Source organism: Barbus barbus (assembly GCF_936440315.1).
Source record: "Barbus barbus genome assembly, chromosome: 12".
In the NCBI taxonomy this organism is placed as follows: domain Eukaryota; kingdom Metazoa; phylum Chordata; class Actinopteri; order Cypriniformes; family Cyprinidae; genus Barbus; species Barbus barbus.
Window position 1 is genome coordinate 25,292,041 of NC_136740.1, and position 23,423 is coordinate 25,315,463.

Consider the following 23,423-nt stretch of genomic DNA (forward strand, 5'->3'; position numbering starts at 1 on the left):
ATCAAGATGCAGCTATGGAGAGTTTTTCATTTTTTCAGGCTTAATCTCTAAAAAAAGCCACACAGTGGGGCACACCACGTTGTGACACAGTCAATCACATTTTCTTGAGGAAAAACAATTTCCACACAATTATCCACAGGTTTCAGTGGTTTCCACTTTACATGAAAGTTAATTGCGTTAAAATTGTGCTTGTTCTTTCAAAATATGGCAATTTGGTTTTGGGTAATATAATAACTTGAGTGTGGTGGATGGTGAATGAGAAGACTTTTGTTTTTGCATATTGAATTGAATATGTACATTGAATTGCATATAGGTGGCTCGAGTATAATTCCATTGATACTTATTAACTCATCATACAAATAACTTTATGAATTAGGTTTTTTTTTTTTTTTTTGTTCTGCAATCAAGCACTTGTTTTTTTCTTCAGAAAACACATGGATCTATTTTAAAATAGCCTAATATTTTATAGAGCACATAAATAATTGACATTTTTCACATCCAATTAACATTATCTGTTCGGAAAAAAAATTACATTGTCAAAAATATTTCCCTTGCTAACCAGTGTCCTTCACTAAGGAGTGTGTAGCATGCCCACTGTCCAGTTGCAGTACTGCAGTTAAATCTATTTGACAAATAATGAGACGGACAAAGTTGAGTTGTTATTCAAAGTTGAGCCGCTCTAATAATGAGAGTCTCTAGCAGCTCACCGTCACCATAGCAACCCTGGACCACTCACCGTCTCCTCCAAACTGTCCACTAGGATATTTCATCTCACAAGTTAGTTGTAGCGATCATAAAGAAGATCGTCAGCAAAGATAGATAGATATAACATGCATAAATACATTAATATAATAAACATACACATCGAACATATATACATATAAATACATGTGATCAAACTTTCAGGGTGTCACAAGTGCATGGTAAAGTAGTAGTTCAGCTAAAAATTTAAATAGTCCTTCAAAGGCTATGTTGTTATTTTCTGTGGAACACAAAGTAGACGTTTTTGAACAATCGTTACACAGCTTTTGCCATATAATGACGGTTCACAGCGCTGTCATGCTCCAAAAAGGGCAAAAAAAACACTATAAAAGGAACAATCAAAATTTTAAAATGACGCCTCCTGTGCTGTAGATGGTCGTGTGTTACACAAAGCAAAGTAATATCAGAAAGCCCAGACAGTTCTAAATTATGCAGTCACAAAGCAGACTATTCCATAGTAATGATGGGTATTAAGGAATGGAAAAAAGACCTTCCTCCTACTCTCATCAGACACAAAGGGCAAAAGCATGTCCAGCATTTTTAAACAAGAACACACAGATGAAAGCCTCACATCCTGCAGTGTGTGGGCACTTTCCTTCAGAAGGTAAAGTAAAATGAGCAATTTTCTGTTGTACCAGTGGAAAAGCCTAATATCTCCATCACAACAACAAAATAAAGGTTCTTATTGGCATCTCTGATTCCACAAACGTTTCTATATAGTGGGAAAATGTTCTTTGGATTATTAAAACGTTCTTCACAAAGAAAAAAACAGGAATTGTGTGTGAGTGCTGAGGAAAGCAAGGGGTGAAACATCTACTCCTTGGTCTGTTTTTAAGACATGTTTATTGATATTAAAGATATTTTTGATAGACCTTTTTTGGTCTGATTTTATTTTTCCAGTCTGCGGACAACTTCAGCCACTTGGTTAAGAACTTTTCACTTAAAGGTTCCTAGGAGAACCCAAAATTTTTATTCTATTGCATAACTGTAGAAACCCTTTTTTAGATACTTTTTGTTTTTAAGAGTATAGATTTCAATTGTTGACTGCCACACCATTATTGAGGTTGAATTAGCAGTACAAGTGGAAAAAGTAGACCGCTGTCCCCTGCCAGCAGGGGGCGCACTTTAGCTGTCATTAAGCAGCACACTGTAAAACTGTCACGGAATCTCAGCCACTCTGCCATTCTGTACCAGTTTCCATCCTCCCACCCACAACTACACACAGACTGAACTCAAACTCATTGAAATTCATCTGATACCGGAAGTGCATTCTGTCAAACTTAATAACTGATGCTCGATAACTTCAAAAATTCCATTTAGTTTCGAACTTTAACTTGGAATATCATTAAACACTGCATGAGTTTGCAATAACTAACAATTTGTAAGCTGCTTGAATTGCATATATAGCATTCAGTTCTTAAAGAGACAGTTCACCAATTCTGTTTTATATAAGAAAATCGTACAAGAAAGTTATACATGGAAGAGAAGTCATTTGATTAAACAATAACAGAATTTTGCATTTACAGTGAACTATGTTTAAAGGAACAGTTTACCCAAAAATGACAATTTTGTCTGTTTACACACCATCATCATGTCATTACAAATCTATGAACTGCTTGTGTGCAACACAAAAGATGCTAATTTGATATCGATCACATGAAAGTGCGTATTAAAGTAAGTCCAAAAATGGACTTTGGAGTGTATATGCTACGCGATGGGTAGGATTAGGGTTCTTGGGTAGATGCATATCATATATAGGCTACGCGAAAGCTGCGTATTATATTTACGCCAAAGTCCATTTTTGCCATCAGTACCACGAGTTTTCCTTTTTATTTGGCGTACTATTTATACGCATTTTCATGAGACCGGGCTCACATTCCCCACATGATAACCTAGACTGTTTAATAATCTTAACGATCCTTTAGAATATGTTCAACACCAGCAGAGTGTGCATATCTTGTTTCTTATGTTAAATTTGACTTGTGTATTAGCACAGAAGACCAAAGATTACTCTGGTTATGGTCATACTCTGGTTATAATGTGTGCAGGACTACTCTACTCCATTGATTTTGTTTTCCAAAAGTTTAAAGGTCATATTAGCATGTAAAATGTCCTGCTTAAACTTGTTTTAACCCTAGATAAACCCAGACTGATAACTGTATTATGGAGATTTTTCATGCATTGTGACATGCACGTGATATTTAATCACTTATATCAGCAGCATAATAATCCACATGTGCAGAGCAGAAGGGTTCAACATCTGCAGCCGAGGGCCCTCTGAGAAACAAACAGTCCCAACAGGTTATTAACCAGCAAAATGATCCGCAGAGAAACCTTTTATAAATATAGACAAACCCAAATATGCTTTACGGTCTGGTGGTCAGGGTAATTTAAAATTTCCCACAAATCTGACAACGTTTCAGGGATTATGCACACCACACCTCTAACGCCTATTAAAAATCCAGACTGTCAGTTTGATGAAGGAATTGAGTGGCAAATGACTGAATATTATTGACCGTCATGTCACACCACAGCACAAATGAATGGATTAAACCAACCATTTATTTCCATGCTTGTCCATCAGCGTCATACAAAAATCACACATTTCTATTTCAGACTTCAGTGGTTTGTTCCAAGAGAGTGCCATTAACACCATAAAAGTCTGACTCCTTAAAGCTGATTATTCTAAATATAGAGCTAGATTTTAGAGACCTCTGTGACCATTATAGGCCAAAAGTTTCAGAACAAATTCTAATCAAACATAAACTAAAGAATCATGTCAAATAAAGAATTTAAATGGCACATTAACCCCAGTGACTGAGCAATCCCCTTACCATACTATTGCACGTGGCATGGATTACCATATAAAGGCCGACACAAATAGACTAAACTGTAGCAGACAGATTATCCATCACAATAACAGGCTAGCCCAGCAGTGTGTAAGCGTTCAGTTCGGTTCTGATCCTTGTAAATCCTACTTCTAATGACATCAATACTCTCTGTTGCATATGCTGAGCCATTGGTACTTGTATTTGGCAATTATTACAGAAGACAAGACACGAGTTTAAGCAATGCATATATTTTCCTCAAAATTAGTATCTAATAACGATGATATGATGGATTACATTCAGTTTTAAGCCCTTTCAGAGTTTTGAATGAGAACTAAAAATGGCAAAAATGTACAAGAAATAGAAAATCCCCTAAAATCCATCCAAGGCAACCATAAATTACATGTTCACACATGTTCACAAATCACAAAAGAAAACAAATAGAAAGTAAATGCCAATCCTGTTTATCCTCTACTCAGATCATTTATCTTGTCTTTGCAGGCCAGATTTGTAAAGACATGTAGTCCCCGCCCACATCCTACCCAAGCCCCTCCCCCAACCAGGCCCCGCCCCTCTCTTGTGGTTTGCAGAGAGAGTAAAGTGCTGGTAGCTGATCCAGAGGTGTTCAGGAAACGCACACATGAACCACACGGAAACGCTATGAAGAAAAAAAAAGCAGCAAGCCCAACTAAGAGTAAATATACAAAAAAAACTGTACAAAAGTTTAAAACATGCAAAATCAAAACAACCATCTCAGAATATTACAACTGATGCAGAATATTACAACACATAAGTAAAATTAAAACAAATCATCTCAGGTTAAATTTGGAATGATTAAAACAATTTATTAAATCAAACATTATGCCAAATATAACTATCCAGGAATCTAACGTTATATTCCAAAAGCAAGATTAGATAATTACCTTGAGTCAATCACAGTAAACCTATTTCTAAATCTCAAATAAGTCTCACATAAATGTGTAAAAGCAAAAAAATACGTTTGACTTAAGTGTATGTCATTGCATATGAACTAGACGGTCTGAGAAGAGTTAGGCTAATTAAATATCCCTTTTCAATGTCAGTTTTGTTATTCTGACGCAAACAAAATATGCCATGTTCACAGGTGATCACGTATTCAGTACTGAGACAGTTCTCAAGCAGTATAGCTGATTCTCCCACCAGCTTGACTTGTGTAGAAGTAAAAACCAGTGTAAACCTGGAAGATCGCTGATGAAATATACTACTGTCTCTCTCTAAAGTGTCCAACAAGAGTCATTTATTAAAACATTACACCACTTTGGAAAGCTGTTAGTGCAGTTTTTCTTGTCTAACAGCCAAAAAACAAAACAAAAGGTGGCTGTGTGATAGTCTCTTCCTCATAATGCTTTCAATTCCCGTTCAAAATGTGTAGGATTGACTGTCAAGGCCAGACATGTGACTTCTCGAACACAAAGACCCCAATGAGAGAGAGCGGACAAAATGGATAGCGCTTCCTTCACCTTAGTGACATGTGATTCCTGTGGGCTGCATGCTAATGTGTATATATGTATAGAGTTGAAATCAGGGCTGGAGAGATACGCCAACCTAGTTTAGGGCATGTGGACTAAGATGTCACAAAATACTTCAGCTGGATTCATGGGAATGTCATAATATAATGGACTGTCCTCAACTGAAACTGTCGGTCTAGTTTTGATCTTAACTACAGTCATATGAATAAAAATACCTGTGCACCTTTACACAGAATAAGTCATTTGATGGCACATCACATGATGGCAGGTGTCCAAGTCATAAATAGTTTCTCATTTCGAGGATCCTGAAGATAAATAAGAAGGTACTAAGGTAGCGACGACCTTGTCAGATGAATTCTCCAACAGACTTCCTACACCACAGCATTATATACATGCATTTACAAGCTTAGTAGCGTCTATCTGATTTGTCATTTTCAATTACTAGAAACTGAGCAAAGTGAGAAACAGAAGACCTTCACCTGATGAACGCACACTTTCACGGTTTGTTAGTGGTTAGTTGTTCAAAGCATTAAATGCAGTTCCTTGTTTAAAACCAAGCTATAATGCACTACGCGGTTTCACCTGAGGGAGTGTATGCCTAGGAACAGCCCGGAATCACATTACCCAACATTCTCTTCCTCAAGCGGATAGCAGCATCGCTCAGAAAGAATGCGGTAGCTAAAAGGAGGGGGGGGGGGGGGGGGGGGGGGGGGGATGAAAGGGCACCATTGCCAAGAAATACATATGAAAGAGGTTAAAATGGACTATGAGAGTGACTTTGAAATGTGAATGTGAAAGTACAGCGAGCCAGCAAGTAGTGTTCATACGCAGGAACAATTCCCATCAAACCTGTTGTTCATATGCACAGGGGCCTTTAATCGTTTTGGAAAAGTGTTCTTGCCACAGGAACCTTTGCAAACCGTGAAAGAAAATTAGACTAAAATAATGGGATATGATCTGTAGAATGTCAATATTCCTAAAAGTGACCCTTAGTCACTGCTATCATCGTCGTCGTCGTCATCTGAGATAACGTTGCTGTAGGAGTCCGAGTGGGACGGGAGGGTGCCGCCAGTGGAGAGCTGCTTGTAACAGAACTCGCAAACCCGCACCGGTTTGGACGACTGACTGGGAAGCAGGAACTTCTTCTCCGAACACGGGCCGCACACGACAAAGCCACATTTCCGGCAGTGGTGGCGGCGGCTGACGGGGGTGAATTTCACCTTCTGGCAGCGCATGCACACGGTCGCCTCAGAATCGGGCACCCAGACGGCCGCGTGCTCGCCGGTGGGAGATTTCCCGCTTTTTTCCAGTAGGTTCGAGACGCACTTGTTGATGTGGCTCATCCACTCAGACTTCTCCGTTGCTGTGGCGGCGTAGACAGCGAAGGATTTGGTGGGCGTTTTAATGAGCCAGCCGTTGCGCAGGTCGCCCTCGTCCTCTACCTTGTCTATGGTGACGCTGTCCAGAGGGATGATGTGCTGCTTATTGTACTTCTTCTTCTGGATGACGATGTTGCCGTACACCAGGATGTCATTGAAGAGGAAGAACTGCCGGGCTTTGGGCCTTTTGCGGCACAGCTTTGTGAGAACGCCCTCTCCGATCAGCACTCGACCTGGGATGGCCAGCGGTTGACCTGCTGTGCCAAAGCATGCTTCCACAACTCCGATGCGCTTAGAGTTGGTCTCACTGTTCGCCAAGCGGTCCACCATCTTTCACACGCCTGAGAAAGCGAAGGAGAAAAATAAGAGGTTATGATTGGAGCAGGAACAGAAACTGAATATCATGGCTCAGACAATATCAGCACACATACAGTAAAGAGATGATACCACACAGACTTAAGGAAGGAACACTTGTGTTTTATCAAATCTTTACCAATTCTTTGTGGCCTTTAAATACTTCCCAGTATCTAGTCAATTTTGAAGCAATGGCTACTTAGGCCTACATAAAAGCAAATGCTTTTGATTTATATACACAAAGAGGTCCGGAAGTCATACACTGCTACTGAAAATGCTTCTGATTTGCATTTTATCATTTTCAATTTTCTATATTTAATGACTCCAAGAAAATCATCAGCATATTTTCACTCTCTCAGTCAGGTTGTCAAATGCTTTGAAAGACTATTTCATTAGAAGAACATTTAATTAAAATGTAAATATTATCAATGCGTGTAACTGATTAACCACTAATGTGATATCATTATTAAACTTACAGCAAAATAATGCATCCAACCATTCCCTACTCTTAATTTATATTTTTGTTCCATATTACTTAGTTGACAAACATAACGTTGATTTAAACTACCACATCAGTAATTTATTTGTATTTTATTTATTTGACGAAATAACGCTTTTATTCAGCAAGGATGCATTAAATTGATCAAAAGTGACAAAGGCATTAATAACATTACAAAACACTTCTATTTCAAATAAATTATTTAAAGAATCCTGCAAAAAAGCATCACGGTTCCAACAAAACTATTCAGCAGCACAACTGTTTTCAAAATTGATAATAAAAATCTGCATATTAGAATGATTCCTTGAGGATCATGACACTGAAGACATCAATATATCAATTATATTTATAATATTAAATAAACAATATAATATACAATTATAAAAAAAACAACAAACACCCAGGACAGTTTTTTTTTCTTTTGCTGTGGTAATTGTGAAATGTTTCTGCTGAAAATTAAGTATTGTGAGAAGGTTACCCAACAATATTTTTTGTGACTAATAGTGCCTAATATAGGATTACTAAAAATAAAGAGTGGTCCCATACATCACCAGAAAGACAAGTCTGATCAAATGAAAAAATGAGTGTTCCTGCAGAACAATATCATTGTGGGCTTTTCTTCTTTTTTTTTGGAATAGCCTTCAATCTGCAGATTGTTTGACGTAGAGCATGAGTCAAGATGTATAATGACATGCTTTCACAATAAATTTTTTTTTTTTTCCAGTTTATCACAGAAAATCAACAGATCATCAAAATTAGTTGCAGCTCTAAAAGTAATCCTCCAATCAAACCGCATTTTTGATTATCACAGAATATCTTTTCACAGGGCTGGAGAGAAACAGAGCTACATGAGCTTTTCAAGGTAGGAAAACAGGATCTGATCATTCTCACATTACATACCATCTACCCGCCACTTCAGTCGCATCTGTGCAGGTCTAAGAAATGAACTGCACTAAATATAAATAAACAACATGTGGCAGCAAATGACAAACATCTCATAATGCAACTGATTCATTTAATAAGCAGGTGCTAAAATCTCTTAAGTGTGTAATACTGTAGTGCCACCCTTGTTTATTCAACCCAGAACTTACCAGGCTGCTTCAGATGGCTGAGCAGATCATGACGAACACACACTGGTTTAGTCTCATGCAAAAGCTACTTTTCACATCTTTGGTATCAACTCGTTTCCTCTTTGTGAATTAGAAATGATCAAACCTGATCTCAGCGTCACAGCAGCTGGGTTTCCAAGATACAGAGTGTGTTTAAACAAAAAGAGAAATCTGAGGTCTTTAGACGCCTAGGGTAAAAAGGGTATCAATGTGAAGCTTGGTGAACTCACAAGTCAGTTAAAAATGTAGGGGATTAAGAGACCAGAAACAATACTGGCCGTATTTCCATGATGCTACGGTAAACCCGAGTTCTGCCTCTGTTATAAATCTCATATTGTAATCCGATGACAAGGCACACCAAACGAGCCCCTTCACCAAGAGAGGAACGCCGTGACATTTAATACATCCTACACATTGACCTCAATGTTGAAAAAGCAAACTTGCCGTGTACAACTTCAAACTTCTCACACAAACCACATATTTATCTAATGCAATCTCCTCCAATCGCACCACCCCGAGCAGGAAACTTCACCACACACACACACACAACTAAACTAGACTCCCAACTAGAGTTACTACTAGTAATAGACTAGGGATAATTCACTCATAAATGAAAGGTGTGTCTTGTTCCAAACCTGTATGACTTCTTTCTTCAAAAGATGCTACACAAAAGTGTTTTGTGTCCATGCATACTTAATGGTGTCCAAAACAACATTAGATTTTAATTGTAAGCTCAAAAATTAATAAAAGAATTCTACAAAATACCACAGAAGTATTTTGTGCTTTACAGTATCAAGGAAATCCTACTGATTTGGAACATGCATTAAGTAAATGATAACAATGATATTTTTTAGGGGTGAACTATTCCTTTAATGTCAGCAAATATGTACATTTAAATTGCAACTGTGACACCGCATCAGACTATCTCACCAAGTGCCAAAAAGAAGCATCACTTGAACACAATGCATGGGTCTCAAGACACATTTTCAAAGGTCAAGACTACTTTTAACACAAGTGTCTTAAAACACATCGCTTGTGGTGGGATGCCCAATTAACAGAAAAAGAGATGACGCAACTGCCAAAGACATTTGTCTGAATAGTGCTTTAAAGATGATGAATTTTCTGAAAGGCTTTTAACACAACTCACTAATCGACTAGTCAGCTGTAGGACAACTAATGAAGCATTAACCCTTTGTGCTTTTATTTTCAACACCTGCAGGGCACAGAACGGTTGGCGTCTGGGAAACAACAGCAGAACGTCGGGTTAATGATATCAAACTAAAAAGGAAAAGACAAAAATGTGAACAATTACACAGTCTTTCACATGGACACTCAGAGGAGCTCAGCAATCATTTTGAAGTAACACGATGGGCAGTAGAGAAGCTCTGTGTATCTGAAACTCAGTGAAAGGACACCACAGCCTCCTACACAGCAGCGCTTTCCTGACTCACTTCCTCCTTCTTATAAAAAGTGAAAACTGATGCAAGGGTATTCCACACATGTTGTGGGCAATACTACATGTTCAGAATATCTAAACATGTTCCATTTGCTAGCATTTTAAGTTATACAGTGAAAACCAGTGGTGCTTTGAGTATTAGAAGCATTGTGTTTTACATGTTTCTGCAGTATTATCAACACATTAACCTATCTAGAGACAGTACTGTACTAATGCGAGTGCGACATACAAATACAAAGTCTACACAGAATCAGACAATGTCATGGCAATACAAAAAGAAAGCAGGAATTTTTGCACACAAATTCAAACAAAAATGCACCCGAATCATAGCAAAAATTTAAATATTGTAGACAAAACATTAAAACCTTTCACTTTATCTGTTGAGAATATCCCGTTTCAATGTTTTTAAAGAGATAGTCATTTACTCATCCCTATGTTGTTCCAAACCTGTATGATTTTCTTCTGCAAAGAAACACAAAAGATATTTTAGCCCATGCACTTTCATGGTATGAACATGAAAAAAAGAAATAATCTTTTGTGTTCCACATAGAAAAGAAATGCATTGCTAGGACAAAATGTGTCATGTTGTGCTCCAAACACCAACTCCTTTCAGAGGTTTCCCTAATACAGCCTCTGGTTTAAAGCACAAAGCGTCTAAATAGCAGCCTTGTAAAAGGTTAGTTCTCTGAGTGACAAAAAGGTCAGTGATGAGCACTTAGCAACTCTTATGGTACGTCCACACCAGACGCGAATGAAGCGTTAAGCGCGAGTGATTTACATGTTAAGTCAATGCAAAGACGCGAAAAGACATCCTGCGGCGTGAATGGAGCGTTTCGGGCGTTTGACGCGCATAAAACGCGTGATTCGCGCAAGTTGAAAAATCTGAACTTTGGCGGATATTCGCACCGCGTTAACCAATCAGGAGCTTGCTCTAGTAGTGACGTGATTACGAGCGGAGGCAGAAATCCGAAACAACAGAAGACAAAATCATCGTCGCTGTATGTGGATACCCGGAGCTGTACGATAGACCAAAGATTACCTGTTAGATTTACCCAAAACTAATTATATCTTATGTTTATCCACTACAGAGACACCAGAGCCAGCGGCAAATGTCAGGACTAGCCGAGGTTATGCCCCTCTCTTCGGGATACATGAGGACGAGCGCCCGGTGATCGCCTGGAGCTCATATTTTCAAATAGGCGTCGTTTTTATAAATAAACCACAGATTTGAGTTTTAAACAACTACATTCTCGGCTGAAATACACGCGTCCAGTGTTTCCATAGCATTTCCATATATTGCGATATACATTGCAGCCTCTTGCGATAACGATATATATTGCGATATATAAATTATAGTAGAACCATTTCAGAACAGGTTACATAGACCCTTAGGAAAACCAAACTGCTAAATGTATTTTTTTTTTTTTTAAGAAATAAAGAAACGTTGTATGTCATTTGAGAACATTTATTGTGCAAAAGCAAAATTGTAATTATAGAACACAATGTTGCAGATAAATAAAAGAAAATCTTTCCTTCTAAAAGGCACTACACTTAGTTTAAGTCCTTGGTTCTTAAATGCCACCCAAGTTGCAGGGAACAAAAAAACTGGTGTCTTTTTAGTTAAGGACCATACACTGTACTGAAAATACTTCCAGTATTAATTAGGCAAAGAAAATTATTTTGTGTAATGCACAGATACTTTAAATAAAAACATATTTCAAACCTGCAGCCTAAGGTAACGCATTTGGTTTTAAACATTGTGTTCTCCTAATGAAATTAAAACTGGCGTCTTGTTAATAAAGGAACGGACACTGTGAATTAGGGATATACTTCCAGTATTAGGCATGGCTATTTTAAATAAAGAAAATTCTTAAGTCCTTAAGTAAACAGTAAACAGTTATGGCCCTGGTAATTTCAATCCATCGCGGGCTCTTCCTAATATAAGGAGTACCTTTTGAAAATGACTGTTGGATTGAGGTTTGGATCAGTTCCTGTTTTTTCTGTCCTGCGTTCTTCGTACTGGATTTTGCGGTTGGCTGCATTGCCTGGCAATGCTGGTATTCAACGACATGTTTAGTTTTGAGGTGGTAGAACAGATTAGTCGTGTTACCTCTCTTAGCTGGAACTTTTGCCCCACACACTCTACAGAGTATATTTTGCTGCTGCTCGTCGGACGGCTTAAATCCAAACCAAGTCCAAATAATAGATGTTGCACCAGTCTTTTTCACGAGCTCCTCTGTTTCGCTGACGCGTTCAGCCATGTTTATTCAAGATGACGAATATGATGATGCGTTGCAGCCGGCTGCAGGTCGTTGCTCTAAATTTCGCGGGTAGATTGCGTCATCAACATGCATTATCGCGATAGAATTAAAATCTCTATCGTAGGCCAATTTTGTATCGTTTATATCACATATCGTTTATATCGCTCATTACTAACCAGATGTTTGAGACTCTAAGCAAGCATGATTTTTCTCAACCTGGTCTCATAAAAATACGTACCTCTGGGTACTTCTCTGCAAGACCGTTTTTACGTACCTTACTGCACGTTTCGCTGCAGTTTCAAAGAGTGGCACTAAAACACCAGTTCAATACGTGAACCCTGGCACGTTTTTATTATGTTGATATAGGTACGTATTGCTGTGTTTTTATTACGTTGCTTCAGGTATGTGTTGCGGCGGTTCAGAATTCAAATATCCCTAAAAAAACTAAAAGTTAATGCTCTATCGTGCCGGAAATATGCCCTACACCAAACCCAACCCTAAACCTACCCGATAGTGTTAACAAAATCAAAACTGATATAAAAGCGCATTTGCTGATGCAACCGTGCTATTTGAACTTGCTTATATTTCGATTTGAACCGTTTTGTCGAACCGTAGTTACACAGGATTCGGAGCTCCTCACCTCTCAAGTACATCTCCGTACCCTGTGAGCTACCGAACAAACCTTCCGTCTCTGAAAACCCATAGATTTGAAGCTGGATATGTGTGATGCTAACGTTCAAAAGCATCAGTTTTCAAATCTCCCAGCATATTAATATTGTTTTGCAGACATAACATGATATTCTTCAAGTAATTGTGCGAAAATTACGCTTTATTAATCAAAACTCTGTAAATTTGTGTGAAAAGGAATAAAAGGTGTCTGAGTTTTACTGCCTCTAGTGTTCATTTCTTTTGGAAACTGCAGTGATATGTACTTATTGGTACGTAATTGAGTCTCGCTAAAAAGTGCCCCTGGGTACGTTTATGCCATGAGACCAGGTAGGGTTTTCTTGATATCCAACACTCTACGCAACATCAAGTTTAAAGGAAAAAAAAAAAACATACAAGGGTTGTAAAGACATGTCAGTCAGATGGTATCAAGTTGTGTTATTAATATTAATTTGAATGTATCGCTACAAAACTTTGAAAAATGCTTTAGTTGCAGATATCAATACAAACATGCTTGGAAGTGCATATTAATCACTGTAGTCCCTCAAAGCACAACAGATAAAGAGCCATATTTCTTGCTTCACTAGATTGCTCAAACGCTAATTTCCTTTGCTGAAGCGTATGGGTCTGGCTATTAAGTCCCTGACTGAATTTGCTTAGAAGGGCTGCTGGCAATGACTAAGTGAATCTGATCTGGAAAAGAGGCCTGGAAGGCCTGCACTGGACACACTGGCCATGCAGAGAGATGTCATCCTAATTCTGCCAGCCTTCATGACAAAGGCTGATGGACGGGTGTCGGTCTCCATAATTAGACTCTCTCCGGCATGACTCACTGCAGCATTAGCCACAGCATCTATTTCACCCGGTTCTCAAATCCTCCAAAAGCTCTTTCATCATGCAACAGGCAAGAGCCAATCTTTTATCAAGGGATGTTGCAATATATAAAATGATAAATTATGTAATATAAAATTAGGCAACGTAGGGAGTGTCACAATGTGCTTCTATCTGGCCATTAAGTTTACTACTTCACTAAAATACAGTTTTTTCCAGAAACTGATTACGTGTAAAACATTTTTGAGTTGAAATTCTTTTATAATTGTGCAGCTGAAATGGCAAAGATCAAACCGCCCTTACATGTCCATGTACATACGTACTATAGTTATATATTACATTATGCGTGTTTGTTTCGGGATGGTAATATTTTATGTAAGATTTTTAAAAGAAATATCTTATGCATACCAAGTCTGCATTTCTTTGATCAAATATACAGTAACAGTGATATTGTGAAACATTAAGTTATAGTAACTTTTCTATTTTAGTATATTTTAAAACATATTCATGTGATAGCAAAGCTGAATTTCCAGCAGCCATTACTTCAGTCTTCAGTGTCACATGATCCTTCAGAAACCATATGTTAATTAGGCTTTATGTGCTCAAGAATATATATATTTTAAATTAATATCACAGTTGTGTAGCTTAACACACTGTTGGAAAACAGTGATGCATTTGTTTTTCAATCTTCAGGATTCTATGAAATAGAAAACTTTATATAACATTATAAATGCCTTTAATGTCACTTTTGATTAATCTAATGTGTCCTTTTATAAAGTTTTTCAGGTCACATCTTGTATTAAAAAAAAAAAAGCAATTAGTTATAATTAGGGATGCACCGCTCGATCGGCATCGACCTAACATAACGGTAACATAATACGCTGCTTGTGGGCTGCTTTTAAATAAATATTTATTTATAAAACAAAATATCTTCTTTGGCCATATTAACCTAATCGATAGCATTAACAGGTTTTTCTCCTTTCAAATTTTATCTGGAATGTCACCGCTTCAGTCACTGTAACTTCCCGATCAGGCGAACACACACACACACACACACACACAAATGAAATCGTCTGCCTGATGAAAAAAAAAGTTAATATATATATATAAAAAAAGTTAATACTTGCATCATTTATGATTTATTTTATCCACCCGCAAATAATCAGAATGCATTTTTTTTTTTTATATATCCGCAGCGTCCGTGTATATAAACGTGATCGAACTACAAAACTACGTTTTGTTCTTTCAGCAGCCTAGTTTAAATGTTTCTATTTCTTTTTTCCTCTTCAGTCTTATATTGGACAGTATTAAACCCTGTGTGTTACTTCAGACTTCTCCATGTTGGAGTCTTTTAGGAGTTTAAAGATTTATTTATTTTTGTCCTGCTCAGACTATGGACAATTGATAAATTACACCACACTTCTTAATTTTAGGAGATTAAACGTTTAATTTGTCTTCCACAGTTTACTATTGGATAATGTTTAAATAAACCTTGTGGGTTGCATCAGACTGCTACAATTTGTTTGTATTTATTTTTGTCTTACATAAAGTATCCTGATATACATAATGTTATGCATAAACCCCATTTTAAAGGCATATTAAAATGTTCACTGTATAAGGAATCATTTTTGTGATTTTGTTTATATAACATTATTACATGTTATATAAAGCTTGAAGCATCAGAATCGGCATCGGTATTGGCCGATCACCATGACAAGAAATTGGTACTCGGTATCCCCTGCAAAAATCCAGATCGGAGCATCCCTAGTTATAATCGCAGTAACACAAAAATATTGGTGTTGTGTTTTTCCTCCATTTCACAGTTGCTTTGCAGTACATCAGCTGCTAAGCAGAAAAGCGCATCTTGGCGCTTTTGGACACTTGCATGGGAGATCAGAGACAGCTGCAGGTGGGAGAGGAGCAGCAGGTGCAGACCAGACCTCTCTTTCTCTGCAGAACGCTAACACATTGCAGGTCTAAGAGGCAGCACCTGGTCCTCCAGAAGCCAACAACTTGATAGTCCATCTGCTAGAGGAAAGCAGGAGCTGTCAGACACGTCAATCAACAGCAAATACAATGCACAAATGGTCACTAACAGGAATTAACTGCTTTCTCTGATGCAGATTTATGTGATTTTGAATGGCGTGAGTCAGTACCGTCAGCTTAGTGGCAAATCACAATGGTGTGCTGTGAATTAAATGACACAAATGAGCTCAATGTATCATAAGAGTGAAGGAGCTTGGTATGTGTTAGGAAGGTGACATAAGGTGGGAAAGAGATGGGAGAGGCCGTGAAAGAAGATTAAAGTCCGTGTAAAGTGATATTAAAATGTGTTCCGAGTTTGTCACACAACAGAAAAATGTGTTATTAACCACCCAGCCAAATTTGAATCATAAAAAAACCCGCCAAGTAACTAAAATAAGTTATCAAAATCTTTGAAAAATAAGCAGGACTCTCTGCTCTCAAACGCTGGGGGCGTGTCCACTGTCGGTGCTGAAACCACGCCCACTCGCTGGAAAGCAGCCATCTCTCTCAACTGTCAAATACCGCTACAACCTGAATGGATGCTACTGATACTACCTCTAGTAGCTTAATTGGATTTATACAGCCATACATGTTTGAGCGTGCAAGTTCATGTTTAACTCCACAATTCAGTACTACATAGTTCAGAGTCTTTGTAATGTGTTTCAGCAATACATTTCTAACATTTGTAATGTGTTAAGAGAATTCTGAGAATTGTTTCTATACACGGACTTTAAAGACTAACAGCTCAGAGATAAGACAACTGAAGGCTCAGACTACACCAACTAATTAATGATGTGCTTAGCTTCCATGTTTATTCAAGCACGTCTGGAGCATACTAACAACGAAATGATCCTGCAAAACAGTCTACCTAGCCTTGCATACTAAATATAGATGCACTGAAAACCATCAGCGTACAGGCCAAGCTAAAGTTATTTGATGAAAGTTTTATACAATCACAGTTCGCCTCTGATCTTTCCAGACTGTCCACACTGAAAGTGAAAATGCTGCATGATGCAACATGCCAATTTTTGATGTTTAATATAAAGATATACAAAGCAGAATTTACAACCATCACATTTCACTGCGAGTGGAGTTATTAGGCACAGCAAACAGAAACCAAGTGATTGAAATTATGCCATGCTTCATTGCATCACATAGGGCTGGGCGATAAATCGATTTTATCGATCAACTCGAATGTGTAGTTTACGTCGATTTGTTTGAATGAATATCGGTTTTCTCTTTAACATCCGCCGACGCTCCATTCTGGGCTCCCGTAATTCCGAATGAGCTCAGCCCTCCCCCCCACGCGTTTGCCATATAGGGTTTGGCCGATAAACGATGCTACTGTCCCTCGCCAATGGCTGATAGACATCATGATGTTAAAGGCCTAACGTTACTTTGTTTTTGTACGCTAGCGTATGCGTACAGTCAAACGCACAGCCTTTCAAAGTATACTCCATTTGAAGCGGTCGGCGCACATGCTCTCTAGAACGCTTCAACCATGTTCAGTGTCTGCTCAATTTTACCCCGTTAAGTCATGACTGATAACAAATATTTTTGAACTCTTTTAAACCAAAGCTGAGCCGTCTCATACCCTCTCGCTCACAAGCGCTTGGTCAATGTGAGCGTCTGTTGTTGCAGTCTCAGCTATTTTGATGTCCGTCTTTTTAGTTTTGTTTTCAACTGTGAAACAACGGCCCAGAACAGTGTTCTGTTTAACTGATTACTGTTAACTTCAGTGCGCATGTGCTACGCTCGTGCTACGCCTGCCATCTTGTCTTTTTGGCTTGTTGTTTCTAATTGCACTTTAACCCCAAGGGGGAAATCCAGATCAAGTCCCAGAAAGGAAAATCAAAACAAAATGAAGTTGAAACTTGTTTTGAACTATTTCTTTGTCAACGGCAGATTGATTTTAAGTAGGGAGAAAAAAAAAAAATCGATTTAAATCGTAAATTCAGATTTTTTTCTTAGGCCATATCGCCCAGCCCTAGCATCATACCTGGTTAGGCTATGACTGGTATAGACTAGAGAGGCAATTTTACAGTATATATAATAAATCTAAGAAAGAAAGAGTCCAAGAAAGAGCCATAAAAAAGAAAATCCACTACGAGCAGCACAAAACCTGACACCTTGAGAAATGAAAAGCAGTAAAATTCTCCTTAAAAGTATTATTTCCAAAACAACCTTACTGCCAAAATAAGGATGTCTTTACATTTAGAAAAACCAAAGAATCCCTTCAAACCACACTGTCTGCTGTCAGCTTTAAAAAAAAAAGTATTTGTTATTGTATAGACAGCCATCTCATGGGAATGATCAAATCAAATGATTTAATGATCATATAAAAGGCAGTTCACAAGACCAGACACATTGTATGCTGCAAATATTACTCAATCATGATATTCTCATACTCAAGGAGGACAGGCTTAAAAAGGTTTAGGAGAGAAATTCATATATCTCTATACTTCAACATACCTGTGTAGCAAGTTCTGGAATGCTGGGTCAGAGAGCTCTCAAAATTCATTAATAATATCTTAATTTGTGTTACGAAGATGAAAGTAGGTCTTACGGGTTTGGAAAGACATAAGGGTGAGTAATTAATGACAGAATTTTCATTTTTGGGTGAACTATCCCTTTAAAATGTGACAAAATATCTAGGTTTTTTTGTAGGGCTAAACAATTCAGCCCAACATTTAGTTAAATCTACAATTATTTTTATTATACTTATTATGATTAAAAACATAAGAAAATGAGAAATACTACTATTGTAATATTTCACTGTAAAATAAGTGTTTAAGAAAAATGTATAATCTTATTTTATAGCACATCTGTAAAATTACAATACTAACATTTATGGTTGTTTGCTGCACAAAAAAAGGTTTAGGCTACTGTTTAAATTAAAACCGATGAAAAATGTGTGATATTCCTGTACAACAATAATATATTTTTGTCAATGTCTTCAAGTTAAAATTTTATTTTGGCAGGTTGAAGTTAAGACCTTTTAGAATTTCAGCCCTCTATTTGATGTATTCATCCAAAATTAGTCAAATTCACATACACAGTAAATTCTTAATGGCCAGATTCTGTGATTGACATGTTTTCGGCATCATTTTCAAATGCACTCAGAGCAGCTGCAAAGATGGAGTTTGTGAGGAGAAGCATGTATTACGAATTGAGACACTAAAAGCAGCTCACGTTTAAGAACACAGTACCGTACTTCACTCTAAAACAAGCAGCACATATTTCATTAAAATGCAGAAATGTCAATCTTTTCAATTTACCAATCTCACTGAGCCATATGATAATTTCAGCTTTATTTCAATCAATCGTGCAGTCCTAACTGAAGCTATTCCATATTATGTCCTTGAGGTGACAGGGTAAGACATACTGACCCCTACTGAAGTTTACATTTTTGTGATCAAACAGTTCTTTTATTTTGAAACCAGCATTTAAGTCAGTACTGTAAAAGAGAAGTAGGTGATGACTTGTAAACTTGCATGACTGCACTTCTGGATTCGCCCCAGAGCAAGATAACTCAACAAACCTGTCAAAAGTAACTGCAATCAGCAGTTTTGTACAGTAAATGTCTGACCTTAATTCAGCCAATAAACCATTCTAGGCAAATTAAACAGTTAACTGATGGCAGCACAGTGCCTTCCAGTAAATCAAGATTAAGGAAGTATACAGCAGAACTATTCTCAGCAACAAGATTCTCTATTCTCAGCAAAATATTTTTAACCATTAAAACTTAACTACATTTAGATCTTTTGGTTTCTCCATCAACTCAAGACATAAACAAGATCTTCAAAATGAACCCTTTTTAAGTTTCTCAAACCTTTCAGCCCAGAAAATTTGATTAAGCCTGTTCATACAGACATACACACAAAATCTAACCATGCATCCTGTCACATCAGTATGCATAAATAACCCGCAGGTAATAGATTAGATCATATCACAATTTGAGGACATGGGCTTTACAGCTATGAGTAAATGTGTATTTAAAAAGCAGTTTGCCTTCTGCAGTGTAGCTTATAGGTTCAAATCTAATACTCACGCTAACAATGTCAAAACATCATCCAGCATCATTAAACCGCTCAGCACAGCCCGTTACATGAAATCAATGACTTTGCCTTAAATTCACAGAAACGTCAGTGTGCCGGTCTGTTAATCTGAATGAAATCTTTTGTTTTAAATAAGGAACATGTGCTGCTTAGTGTTATTAGTGCTATTTTTCCAGTGTTGCTCACATGATTTTACATCAAACCAAAATATTCAATTAATTTCCAATTCCAGAATTGTTTACAAAAATGTGATGCAGAAGTGATTCAGGTTCCAATGCTGTACTACACTTTGTGATGAGTAGAGCCTTGAATACAGGCAATGCTCAATTTGACAACGCTCTCTATGACAATTAACCTTACACTGCGCACAGCTTTTAAGACAGCAGGGATTCAAACAGGTCATTCAAGGACCTCTTAAGACATAACCTTTGGTGAATAGCTGCATATAACAAAACAAAAATCACTGACTAGCTTTTCCCTCATTACACTGCACAACATTTCAGTAGGACCCTGCTGTCTGTCTTGCTGACACTGCTTGGCCATATGTCTGTACCCATCATTACAGACATGACGAAGGTAGCACAATTTCGACAACCTCTACTTTGACATCTAAGACAGACTTGCATAAGCACAGACTGCTTCTTGGATGTATTAATATGAAAATCATATTACATATTATTACTATTATTATTACGTAAGATTGATTTAAAGCATTATAAATGGTTGACTCAATATCTTCAAGAGACACATCACATTTACAATTAAGATGTTTGCTTAAAATAATCATTGCACAGAATCACAGAGAGCATGCTGAGGTTGATGGCAGAGTAATGACTGTAATGCAGAAACAAAATCAACTCTAACAGAATGAAACCTTAAAGAGTTAATCTTGACTTGTCCGTTAATAATATATCATTGTTCTGAAGAAAGGCTATATATTTTTACTTTATTAGGAAAATGAGACCAATTGTATTCAATGTAAGCATCAAGTAAAGAAGTGGAAGTATGAAGCAAAGCTGGTAAAGATAGTTATTTTGAACCACTAAGTTGCTTTTCACATCTGAAAGTCCTGGTTGGACAGTAGCACCAAAGGTAAGAAATAAAGCTAAATGAAGGAACGCACCATGACAACATCTGTTTCCTTCATTCTGAAAATGTGCACATGTTCAGCAAATGCTCTGAGATAGGTTAGTTTTTTGTTTTAAATACTGATATTCACACATTTCTCATTTTGTTTTTGGTTCTTCAGTGTCAGGTCTACCAATAAATATCTCTCTAGAGAACAGCATCCAACAACACCACTATATTCAATAGAAAACAACAAGTGTTAACAAGTGAAACAGTTCATGTAAAACAATTAATTTTAAATAAATGAATAATTAGTAACAGTAATACATTTAAAATAATTAAAATATACATAACACAATGTTTTTATTTATGCAGTCCAATGATTATTTCTGCACTGAAAAGCAGAAATTAACATTTTACAATCGGTTCTCCTTCTGCATGTCGGGTGTCAGAAACTCAAATGTTGAAAATTTTATATTAGTATTGACCATACATAAATGCATGCATGCATACATGCATAGAGAGATCAGTCTCTGAACTTTGCACAAAGTCTCAGTCCAAAAACGTATGAACAGACAAAGCCAAATTTACAAGAAGACTACATTAAAACACATCAATGAATGTATGACAGCATCCGTCTTCACAAATACAAACACCCAACTCCAGTGCCCTTTTTAAAAGTGCAGGTGTGAATCATACAGCCATATGAATGCAGAAGTGAAACTGTGATGATAGAATATACGAAACATTTCTGAGGACCTCATCTTAAAAAAAAAACTCTAAAATTAATGCTCGGTGTGAGGTCATAAAAAACCCATACATGAATAGTATGTATATATATATATATATCTTTATCAAATATATTGGGGAAGCAAAAAATGTTTAGGAAGCAAAAGTATCAGACTAGCTGCTTCCTAAATTCATGGTTTCACAGCAACTAAAAAGTTTCATAATACCTCTACAGCTAAAATATGTTTGGATTCATGTGTTTATTTCATTTTACAGTTGCATGTTGTGTCTAATATTACCCATGGCATGTCGACCAAGTATTCCCTAACCACCACAACTTGTAACTAGTTAACTTATGCGATTTTAAATCTAAAGCAATTGCAAATATTCTCGTTCACAAGCGATTTGAGAGAAGAAAATCTGCAACTCCTCAATTTTCCCGTCACTCTATGACTGATACCATGCTGTGTAGCAAGGAACAGGGTTGGGTGGCGTTCACTATGTAGTTTCGATGAGTCACTGGCTGTCACACAGGCGAATAACAAAACTTCTGATGTTCTGTCAGATCAAAAACGCAAAGGTTTAAACCAGATTGGTTTAAGGTACTTTCTTTGTCATAAAGCTTTAAACTTTTCTGATTTTCTTGTTTTGACACTGACAACTCGATTAAAAGACCAGCTACTTTCACAGAGTTTGGTACTGGCTGGCTAAAATGAGCTATGAATCAGAGGAACATATTTAAATGGCAAACCAACTATGTTGCTGTTGTCAAGTTAGTTTTACATTTCATCTTTGACAAAGTTTTTCCTCACGCTAGCATGCTAAAAGCTAACAAGGCGCTTGGACTGTCCCATAGCGCACGAATAGACTTTTTCCTACAGCTTTCGAACTTACCTGACTGAAACACATTTCATTTACACTAATGTGGCAAAATAATAAAACGAACCACGATAAACACGAAGTAGTTAAACAATTGCAACGCAAACTTGCTGTTACAGGCGCGAATGGAAACCAGCGCTTGGTAAGTTTAGACACAGGCACGCGCGCACTTACCGATCAACGGCTGAAGACGCGAAGCCACAATCTCTGGGAAGTTTTCCAACGGGCAAAATACTTAAATTCAAAATTCAAAATTCAAAAAGCGTCAGATGAAAGTTCTTTTGCCACTTTCCCAGGCAGCCAAACTCGGAAACTGCACTTTCAATATGGCTGAGGGCAGGAGCAGGGAATGTAAGCGTCACTAGCGTGACTCTGGGTCGGGGTGGTGTGGGAGAAGGGGCAGGGACTAATCTGGAGAAACACTGATCCTTGTATTCATCGCATACTAGTGTTCCTTGTAGTGCTTTTCCTTATCGTTGGAAACATGCACTTACATGTTTCATGGAAATAAACCACAGATAAATAACCGCCCGAGTCATGAGGTCACTGTGTGTAGTTAACCAGGTTTAATAACCCAACTGAGTATAGTTAAAGTGTTAGAGTAGTTATAAAGACATAATCTTTAGTTTTACTGGGTTATGAGGTCAATTATTTAGATTTGCAACCAACACAAATAACCTTTGTCTTTCTCAGATAAGTTGATATGATGGCTATGCAAAACACAACAAGTGGGTAATTCTGCATGTTGCAGTGTTTCACAAATACTCGTTGCCTTTGGATTATTTATTTTTTGTAGAGGATACATCACATTATCAAATTTAAGGAAGCATTAACCTTTCACCTTTGGCCTATCTGCATAATTTTAATAAAACCCTCTGATATATAAAGACCCCATCATATACCGTAAATAAGAGCCTCTTATCAAGCTGTTGCCATATTGCTTGTTTTTTTCTGTTCAAAAGCATAAATGTTGTATCAAATATTGTATCGTGTGGCACTTCAGGTAAGTAT

At 37.3% G+C, this 23,423-nt stretch overlaps 1 protein-coding gene across 1 annotated transcript; it reads right to left on the reverse strand.

The window, feature by feature from the left end:
• Positions 1-403: 403 nt before the first annotated feature.
• On the reverse strand, positions 404-22,786 carry LOC306878384 (pleckstrin homology domain-containing family F member 2-like). The gene is made up of 2 exons (XM_079430712.1): positions 22,587-22,786; positions 404-6,818 (listed from the first exon to the last, which is right to left on the reverse strand). Exon 2 carries the CDS (start codon positions 6,805-6,807, stop codon positions 6,088-6,090), a length of 720 nt encoding a protein of 239 aa, XP_079286838.1. The 5' UTR covers positions 6,808-6,818; positions 22,587-22,786; the 3' UTR covers positions 404-6,087.
• Positions 22,787-23,423: the final 637 nt, after the last annotated feature.

Coding starts and splice junctions, on each gene's coding strand:
- LOC306878384 (XM_079430712.1), bottom strand. CDS start 6,807: ATGGTGGACCGCTTGGCGAACAGTGAGACCAACTCTAAGCGCATCGGA.